This window comes from Malurus melanocephalus, unplaced genomic scaffold (assembly GCF_030028575.1).
Source record: "Malurus melanocephalus ecotype Western Australia unplaced genomic scaffold, MMel_1.1 scaffold_113, whole genome shotgun sequence".
Lineage (NCBI taxonomy): Eukaryota > Metazoa > Chordata > Aves > Passeriformes > Maluridae > Malurus > Malurus melanocephalus.
Window position 1 is genome coordinate 1,035,343 of NW_026623345.1, and position 9,700 is coordinate 1,045,042.

General features: G+C 56.1%; 2 protein-coding genes across 3 annotated transcripts in view; both read left to right on the forward strand.

Moving 5' to 3' along the window:
- ATOSB (atos homolog B) overlaps positions 1-1,738 on the forward strand; it is a 37,867-nt gene extending 36,129 nt beyond the window's left edge. For both annotated transcript variants that reach the window (XM_057369603.1, XM_057369604.1), the window contains one exon: positions 56-1,738. In XM_057369603.1, coding sequence (XP_057225586.1) covers positions 56-209 — 154 coding nt within the window. In that variant the 3' untranslated portion in view covers positions 210-1,738. The remainder of the gene's footprint in view (positions 1-55) is intronic.
- Positions 1,739-2,034: 296 nt separating this feature from the next.
- On the forward strand, positions 2,035-9,393 carry STOML2 (stomatin like 2). Its single transcript, XM_057369610.1, has 10 exons — positions 2,035-2,121; positions 3,731-3,883; positions 4,161-4,260; positions 5,262-5,320; positions 5,573-5,674; positions 6,282-6,416; positions 7,552-7,696; positions 8,008-8,087; positions 8,318-8,446; positions 9,124-9,393. Exons 1-10 carry the CDS (start codon positions 2,071-2,073, stop codon positions 9,253-9,255), a joined length of 1,086 nt encoding a protein of 361 aa, XP_057225593.1. The 5' UTR covers positions 2,035-2,070; the 3' UTR covers positions 9,256-9,393.
- The last annotated feature ends 307 nt before the right edge of the window (positions 9,394-9,700 follow it).

Here is a 9,700-nt window from a genome sequence, read left to right on the forward strand (position 1 = left end):
GCCCTGTCCTTGCCCGGGAGCCTGAGGTCTATCTGTTCTGCTCGTCTCCACACAGGTTTCACAGCTCCAAGTCGGGGAAGATCTACCTTCATGACGACATCCGGCTGCTTTTCTCCCGCAAGTCGATCGAGGTGGATTCGGGGATCCCCTACGAACTGAAATCCTTCACAGAGATGCCCAGGAACCCCTGCTACTCACCCCGGGCCTGACCTCCTTCATCCCCCCGCTCCCCAGGGCCACTGGGGAGCCTCCAGCCCAGCACTTAGGGGAGAGAGAGATGAGTAAAGGGCCAACAAGCACTGCTTTGAGATACCACCCACCCTCTTGACCAGCACGGACACCACGCTCTGCAGCAGGGCGAGGATCACCCCAGAGGGGCAGGGGCTGAGGAGCAGTCCTGGCACTCCGGGGACATGCCCAAGCCTTCTGCTGGCACTGTCCCAGCTTGGAGACTTGGGCTGTGGCTGAGGTGGGTGGGTGGGGAGTGAAGACTTGACCTGGGGCTGTGGGTAAGACGACCCGCACTGGTCCCAGGTCTGGGAACAGAAAGTGTGGAAGAGTTTGTATTTATTAGTATTTATCGTTGCTGGGAGCACAGAGGAGGCTTGTGCAGAGGATCAGAGGTGCTGTGCTTGTTCTTCCCCACAGCCCTGCCTGCTCTGGGCTGCCCGTGTTGGGGCAGGGCTGTGGGGACTGCAAGGGTGACTAGGGCCAGGAACACCTCAGCCCATGGAAGGGAGAGTGACACRCTGCTCACCCAGGGTGACACACAGCTCCCAGACCAGGGCTGAGTTAAAAGCCCTGTGACAGACTCAGCCTTGCTAGCACCAGCTCTGCAGGGCCAGTCCAACTCCAAGCAGCTTGGGGTTGTACTGGGCTTGTCTTCTGAGTGTTCTAGAGGAAGCCAGACCCTAAGAGGCCTGTGGCTGTCGAGGAAGTGGCCACTGCCAGGTTCTTGAAGGTAAGAGACACAGCTGTCACGTGGATGGGGACCTGGGGCTCTGTGCAGGAATATGGGGATAGCCCTCTGGGCAAGAGCCTCCAGAGCACGTGTGCTGTGGATCTGAGAAGATTGCCAAAAAAAAAAGGAACCTTGCACTGTCTGCGGGTGTTGGGTGAATCCCATGCAGGAGGCAGCTTTGGCAGAGGTCTGCCGGCAGCGTGATAATGTGCAGGAGGATGGGGAGGAGTCCCAGCTTAATCCCTGGGAAGCAAGGAAGCAACAGAGGACATCAGACTCTGGGAATTGGGCTGGATCCTCAAGAGCAGAACTGGGGATGATCCAGAAAGGGGAAGGGGTTTAGGGTAAAAAAAGCTTGCACATCCGTGTCTGTATCACCCTTCTGCCCACTGGGGAGCCTCAGCCCCTCTGTCAGAGGGAGGAAGAGGGGGACAGGCCCCCGATCCCATCAATCCTCGGCCTGGGGCTGAGACTCTGTGTGTGTGTGTGGGGGTGGGCCAGGATGGGGGCTGTGTGGGCGAGCTCCTGCTCTCTCCTGCCCGGTGGGGGCCGAGGGCTCTGGCCCTGCAGCACTGGGGGGATGGAGGCCCTGAACCCCTCTCACACCGGGGGTTACTACGCCCAGACCCGAGTCCCTGAACCCCTCAACACGACATCTGCATCGTCCCCCAGCCGAGGTCTGAATCCCCCCCAAACACCGGGGGGTCTGAATCCCCCCCAAACACCGGGGTTCGCTCCCCACACCGCCCTGGGCCGCGGGTCCCGGGCCCGCCATGACACCCGAGTTGCCCTCGCCCCAGGTCACCGGGGCTGCCCCTCTCGCCGTGGCGCCGCGGGCTCGCGAAGGCCGTGCCGGTACTTTTGGTGTTCGTTTCTTATTTAATAAACGTCCGTTTGGAGCTCCAGAACGAGCCCGAAGATGCCGCTCCCCAGGGGGGGCGGTGCTGAACCGGGAGCGCCCGGAACCGCGGGCGGGCGGAACCGGGAGCCGCGGCCGGAGGAGCCGGAGGGAGCGGTGTGGGCGGCGCACCCGGAAGCGGCGCGGTCGGAGGGGCCTTCCGGGGGTGCGGGAGCGGCGGCGGCGCCGAGCGGGGCGGGCGGAGGGGGCGATGCTGTCGCGGGCGGGGATCCGGGCCCGGCCCGGCCTCGGGCTGCTGCAGGTGCGGGGAATGGGGTGGGGGGGAACTGGGAGCGCTCCTGGGGGGATCCACGTGGGGGAGGTTCGGGATAGCGGGTGCTGGACGGGCCGGGATAAGGGGGGATGGTGTTGGGAGTCTGGAAAGGGGGGGTGAGTTGGGTAGAGACGGGGTGAAGGGGTCGGAGGTGGGCGTTCAGTGGGGTGGTGGTTTGGCGGGTCCGGGGAAGAGAGGAAGGTGAATTGGGTAGGGATGAGGATACGGGGCGGCGGGTTAGAGGAGCTGTGGACAAATGGGGGATTGAGGAGATGGCGGGTCTGTGGGGTTGGGGGTTCAGGGAAGGGCTGGGGGGTGGTTGGAGTAGGGGTATGGGGATACGGCGGCGTGCAAAGGATAAAGGGGTACGGGGCAATGAGGGACAGTCGGTGTGGGGAGCGTTTGGGATGCGGTGAGGTGCTGGAGGTGTGGGGGCTCGGTGTGGGAGAACTGGGTAGGGACGGGGGAAGAAAGTGCAGTGGACAGACGGGTATGGGTGATAGAGGGAGGTCAGTGGGGTGGTATTGGTGATCTGGGAAGAGTGGGGCAGGAATAGAGGTGAAGGGCAGGGCAGTGATGTACTGGACAGACAGGCTTAGGAACACTGAAGAGGGGGGTCAGAGTGGGAGTGTTCCTGTGATGGGGAAATGCTGGGGTGGGGGCAGGAGGATGGACAGGGATATAAAGAGGTGAGGGGGTTGGTGCAGAGGACAAATGGGTATGGGAGGAACTGAGAAGGTGGTGGTCAGTGAAGTGGTGGTCTTGARGGTTTGGGGGACACCATTCATGGGGAGGAGCTGGTCAGAGGAGGTGAGAGGAGGAGGTGTGCAATGAATGAGTGGAGATGGGAGGGACTCAGAGGGGTCAGTGGGGGTGTGTTGGGGGTCTGGAGAAGTGCTGTGGTGATGATGGAGAGCTGGGCAGGGATTGGGATATGGGGGAGTTGCAGTCAAGGCTGTGGATGAATGGATATGGGGGCATTAGGACAGGGTGATTGAGCATTGGGAGTGGTGAGATGGGGCTGGGTTGTTGGAGGATAAATGGATGTGTGGGGCTGTGGAGGTGTGAGCTGGGTTGGAGTGTGGGGACGTTGAGGGGAGCTGTGTGAGTGAGAATCTATGGGAAGGATGGTGGGGGGATGCAAAGCTTTGTGGGGAGCCCATGAGGCAGCTGGAGCTGGGGAGGGACAGGTTGTTGTTGAAMGGGGGCAGCCTGGGTCTGAGGCGAGGGAGAGGGCTGAAGGAAGTGGGCCTGGCCAGGTCATAGGGGCTGAGTGGGGTAGAGGAGATCCACAAACAGACCTTTGTTGTCCTTATGGTGGCAGGAAGGCTTTATTCCCTGCTCCAGGATGCATGTGAGAGGAGCAGAGATATGCAGAAAGCTCTGGTATGGGAGTGAGCMCCCCTGCACCAGTGGAGAAGACTGTCCCTGGGGCCCAGGCCTATCTGTGGGAACACCCCTTGTGACCTTACAGCATGGGCTCATCCGGGGCATTGTTTGCTGCCCTAATCATGAGCCCACATGGGGTAACAGGTGTGGAGCTGGGCTCTGAGGTGCCAGCAGCTGGCCTCAACCCTGCTCCATCTGCTTCCCCCAGCACTCCCAGCAGCTGAAGCGTGCGGCACAGCTGGCCCCAGCTCCGTGCCGCTGGAACTCTGGGCTGCCTGTGAACATCGGGGTGCTCTTTGTGCCGCAGCAGGAGGCCTGGGTGGTGGAGAGGATGGGCAAGTTCCACCGAATCCTCGAGCCTGTAAGGAGCAGCTTTTCTTCCCTTCTGGATTCAGCAGGTTCCTAAAGCTGTAGCGAGGCGCGTCCTTTGCACGAGGATCCAAGGGCTGGTGGGCTTAGCTTCCCAGGCTGAAATCCTTTTGGCTGCCTGTGGATTAATTTTCCTTGGTGGGGCATTAAAAGCACTGAGTAACTGAAATTCCCTGTGTGTAAAATGTGTTTGCAGTGTCTGGCATGGGCTTTGTTTGCATGACACTCTCTAGCCTGTCTRTCAGCAGTCTAATCAGCCCTTTCCCTAGGGTTTGAACTTCCTCATTCCTCTTCTGGATCGGATTCGTTACGTCCAGAGTCTCAAGGAAATCGTCATTAATGTCCCAGAGCAGTCAGCTGTCACACTGGGTGAGGAACAGCTTCCATGTCCTACCCCTTTCCTTCTACTGCATCTGGGGTGAGCAAGGGACAGTGTGGGGATGAGTGGAATTGTCCCAAGCTCCCACATTCAGCCCTGTCCCTTGGTACCCAGGCTTGGCCATAAAATCACAAGATCACTGAATGATTTGGGTTAGAAAGGACCTTAARGTTCATSTCATTCCAAACCCCTGCTATGGGCAGGGGCASCTGCTAGGCCAGGTTGCTCAAAGCCCCATCCAGCCTGGCYTTGAACACTTCCAGAATGGGGCATCCACAGCTTCTCTGGGYAGCTTGCTTCAGTGCTTCACTGGGAAGTGCTTCACCACCCTTACARGTGAAGAATTTCTTCCTGTTATTGAATCTGAACCTGCCCTCTATCATCTTAAGGCCATTCCCCCTTGCCCTGTCCCTCCATGCCTGTGTGAAAAATTCCTCTCCAGCTCTCTTTAGGTGCTGGAAGGCTGATGTGAAGGCTATGAGTAGGGGCACCCCAGGAGGTGCTGCCTGCTGTCTCTGGGCTGCAGCTGCCCCTTCTTACTGAGTTGAATGTACCCAGCTAGGARTACATTTTTCAGGTGCTTTCCTTTACTGAACCACAAGGGATATTTCTGTTTCTGTAAAAAACATTTTCTAACAGGTTAATGGATTTAACGTTAATGGATAGTTCTGTTACATTTCTAGTTTGGAGTGGTTTGGTTTGGCTTTTTTCTTCTTAAATCTTTATTTACACAAGCTATGGTATGAAATGCTTCTGGAAAATCAAGACCTGTTGTATAATAAAACATCACAGGGGTTTTCAGCAAATATAAGATCCTTTTTACAAAGCCTTTAGATAAGGTCATCTATTTTAGCCAATCCTCTTTTGTGCCATGCTGCTATGCCAGGATGGAAAGGGACAGCCCCCTGTSCAGCTGTGCTGGGGAAGAGGGGGTTTCCATGCTTTGTTTTTTCTGCCTCAGTAAACAGGGSCTGTTATTCTCTCCTGACAGATAACGTCACCCTGCAGATCGAYGGTGTGCTCTACCTGCGGGTTATGGACCCATACAAGGTACTATCCGTGCCCCTTGCACACCTTTCTCTTGACTCTGCCCACTCTCTGCTCCCCRAGCTGTGTGCTCTGGCCTCTGTGCCCTGCCTAGCAGGTGGGCTGGGCACTCTGACCCCTCCCAAGGCTCCAGACTCCACATTTTCAGCAGGGGTGTCAGGCAGGTTTCTTGCCTTACTGCTCTGTTTGACGGTCCTGACTTGTTCAGGATCCTCCCTGGCACCCCATCCACTGTTTTGTGCTTCTGCTCTTCAGGCCAGCTATGGGGTGGAAGATCCTGAGTATGCAGTGACTCAGCTGGCCCAGACCACCATGAGATCTGAACTTGGCAAACTCTCCCTCGACAGAGTCTTTCGGGTGAGCTGGGGGAGGTGGATCATGGAGCTGTCAGTGTCTCTCAAAACCCCAGGACAGCCTGCATGCCAGGCTGATGTGCTTAACAGCARGATGCCTTTTGCTAAAAGAGATTGTGGCTTCTGTTTCAGTTGACCTATTGGTGAATCCTTGGAGATGGGTCTTGTTTCGGTTGYTTTTTTAACAGGAGCTATTTTTTACCCTGCCCTGGGTTGTTTGGAAGGGATGGTGGGTGCCATGTGCCCAGACCCAGCTGGTCCAGCCGTGTTTCTCTTGAGTCAGTGACTCTTTGCTCAGTTTGAGTGATGAATGCCCCTGACCTGGGTCATGGAGTACCATAATCCTCACGCTGCATTTGCTGACTAGAAACTGGAATTGTTGGCATTCTGTTGAATCCAGATCTAGACTAGGTGTATCTCAGCAGCTTCTGTGTGATCTTCTTCACCTATGAGATGGTGACCCCTTCAAGAGCTGTGGGAAGCACCTGGCCCTGAGGGAAGATGGAGATGTGTTTTTCTGGCAGAGCCTGGCCTGGAAGAGGGGTAGTCTGTTTGCCTCCTGACACCTCTCTTGTGCTAAGCCCCTCTTCTCTCCATCTTGTGCCTCCCAGGAGCGGGAGTCCCTCAAYGCCAGCATCGTGGATGCCATCAACCAGGCTTCAGACTGCTGGGGCATCCGGTGTCTACGCTACGAGATCAAGGACATCCATGTGCCCCCACGTGTGAAGGAATCCATGCAGATGCAGGTGAGGTYCTCTGTGGGAAGGAGGTCTGGAATGAGAGGGGAGCATCCTCTTCAGCGCTGCATTACAGAATCACAGAATCCACAAGGCTGGAAAAGACCTCAGATCATCAAGTCCAATTTATGACYAAACACAATCTTGTCAACCYGACCRTGCTWTYAAGTGCCACATCCAGTCTTAGCTTTAAAACCTCCATGAATAGTGTCTCTTCCACCTCTTTGGTAGCCCATTCCAATGTCTAATCACCGCTTCTGTTAGGAAGTTCTTCCTAATGTCCAAGATAAACCTTCCCTGGTGCTGCTTAGGATTATGTCCTCTCATCTTGTTGCTGGTTACCTGGGAGAAGAGGCCAACCTCCATGTGGCTACAGCCTCCTTTCAGGTAGCTGTCAAGAGTGATAAGGTCACCCTTGAGTCTCCTCATCCAGACTAAACAACCCCAGCTCTCTCAAGAGCTCTTCATCAGACTTGTATTCCAGATCCTTCCCCAGTTCCACTGCCCTTCCCTGAGGGCACCAGCACCTCAGTGTCCCTTTTGAATGGAGGTGCCCAGAAATGGGCACAGGTCTTGAGGTGTGGCCTCAACCAGTGTTGAATGCAAGGGGAGAATGACCTCCCTGGTCCTAGTGGCCACACTGTTGCTGATACCAGCTATGATTCAGTATTGTTTCCTGTCCAGGGCTGGCAGCACCCACCCCTTACCTCAGGAGGACACTTTGGTTGCAGACATCTACTGAATAAGTAACTCCTGTCATGATTTTCATGGTGGTGGCCCTTGCCTGCTACATACAAACCCTGACAGCTCCCATTACGATCCTGGCTGGGCTTTGTGGGGAAGCAAATCCCACAGCTGAAGGTGAAGGTCTCGCCTTGAGAAAAGCTGGGACACCAGATCTCCAGGCTGGAAGGGGAAGAGAGGGAAGCAGCTGTTCAGTTAGGTGCAGAAAGGAGTGAGAAGAGCGGTGTGGTGTGAGGAGCAGAACCAGCCCTCGCCAAGACCTCACTCTGTTCTGTAGCTGCACTCTCATGCTTTGCTAAGCCATGCTTGCCCCAGCAGGACAGAGGAGGATGCCCTTGCACCACGGATGGGATTTCACCAGCACAGCCATGACAGGCTGGTRTCTGATCTGTGATTGCAGGTGGAGGCTGAGAGACGGAAGCGGGCGACAGTGTTGGAGTCGGAGGGCACAAGGGAGTCAGCTATCAACGTGGCTGAAGGCCAGAAACAGGCCCAGATCCTGGCGTCAGAAGCTGAGAAGGCTGAACAAATCAACAAAGCTGCTGGTAGTGCCTTGGGATCTGTAGCCCTCTGGACTGAGGGGTGTGGTGCTACTGGGGAGARACCACATCACTGTGGGACAGGCTTCCTCAGCCATGCTGATTCTTCCCTGCTGGGGCCTCAGGCTGAGCACCAGCTCATGTTGCTGCCCCGCCCCAGCCTCCGTCAGCAGGAGGCGTGTGGCAGTGCTGCTGTTGGGGAAGAGACAGCCATGCCTGCGTGAAATTGTCTTGATTCGCTCCCTGAAATGGTTGAGATTCACTCCTTGCAAGCACTTTGTCACGGTTCTGACATGCTCTGCTGTGATTCATTGCAGGAGAAGCCAACGCCATGCTGGTCAAGGCCAGGGCCAAGGCAGAGGCAATTCAGCTCCTGGCAGCTGCTCTGTCACAGCAGGTGAGCAGTGATTACTTGGGGCAGCTACTGCTTTGGTGCTGGCAGTTGGGGAGGTGGAACTGCTGGTGGGGCAACACGTGGCTTTCTCCTGGACACTGCCTGGCACCTTTGGCAGTTGCAGGGAGTGAGGATCTTTGCAATGCTGGAGCTGTGATCACCTGGGGTGGGCTGGGGATACAGGCTGTTGGGATGACATGTTGGTGATATGTGACTTGTCCCTCTTTCCCTAGCACGGCAATGCTGCTGCCTCCCTGTCTGTGGCAGAGCAGTACGTGAATGCTTTCTCCAAGATTGCCAAAGACTCCAACACCATTCTGCTGCCTGCCAACACTGGGGATGTCACTAACATGGTTGCGCAGGTCAGTGTAGTCYGTTGTGTCCTGGGCTGCACCCAGAGCACTGGGCACCGGGAGGGAGGGGATTCTGCCCCTCTGCTCCGCTCTGCTGAGACCCACCTGGAGCATCCAGCCCTGGGGACCCTGCACAGGAGGGACAGGGACCTGCTGGAGCCAGTCCAGAGGAGGGACACCACAATGAAGGATAGAACACCCCTCCTATAAGGAAGGGCTAAGAGAATTGGGATCGCTCAGCCTTGAGCTGCCCCAGAGAGACATTGTAGTACCTTCCAGTACCTGAAAAGGCTTTACAAAGAAGATGGAGAAAGACTTTACACGGGCATGTAATGATAGGATGAGGAGGAATGGCTTTGAACTGAGTGAGTAGRTTGGGATTAGATACTAGAAATAAATTCCTTCCTGTGAGGGTGGTGAGGCACTGGMACAGGTTGCCCAAAGAAGCTGYGGGTGCCCCATCCTGGGAAGTGTTCAAGGTCAGGTTGAATGGGGCTCTGAGCAACCTGGGATAGTGCAGGGTGTCCCTGCCTGTAGCAATGGATTAGGAAAACAGGATCTTTAATGTMCCTTCCAACTCAAGCCMTTCTTTCTCTCACTCAAGTGARTCTTGCTCTGGGGAGGTGARGAGGGCATTGTGCTGGGGCCTGGCCCTCGCTTCCCCATGACTGTCTCATTCCCTCCAGGCCCTGGGGATCTACACCACACTGACCAAGCCACAAGCTGTGAAGACCCAAGATGAGATGCCCTCTGCCCACGAGAACTCCCAGCCTCCTGCYGCAGAGGTGCTGAAGGCAGAACAGGGCAGCTCCAGCTAACAGGGCTGGAAGGATCCCGCACCCTCTCCCGAGGCCTGCCGGCAGTCCTGTCCTGCTGCGGGCAGTCGCTCTTCTCCCCTTAGTCCCTATTTTGTATTGGATTTAAATCATGTAATAAATGATRACAGTGCTGCTGCAGCACGTTCCCTCGTGCTCAGGTGCCTGACCCCAGCATTCGATGTCGAAGGGGGTCTGTCCCTCATCAGCAGGCTCCTGCCGGGATCTTCAATCGACCTGCAGTGACATGCAAGAGTGAAAAATTAAGATACTATGAAAAAATTCTTCTCTGGCAGTGGTGAGGCCCTGGCACAGGTTGCCCTGGGAAGTTGTGGCTGCCCCATTCCTGGAGGCATTCAAGGYCARGYTGGGTGGGTTCCTGAGCAACTTGGCTCACAGCAGGGGGGTTGTAACTAGATGATTTCAAACGTGCCTTTCTGATCCAAAC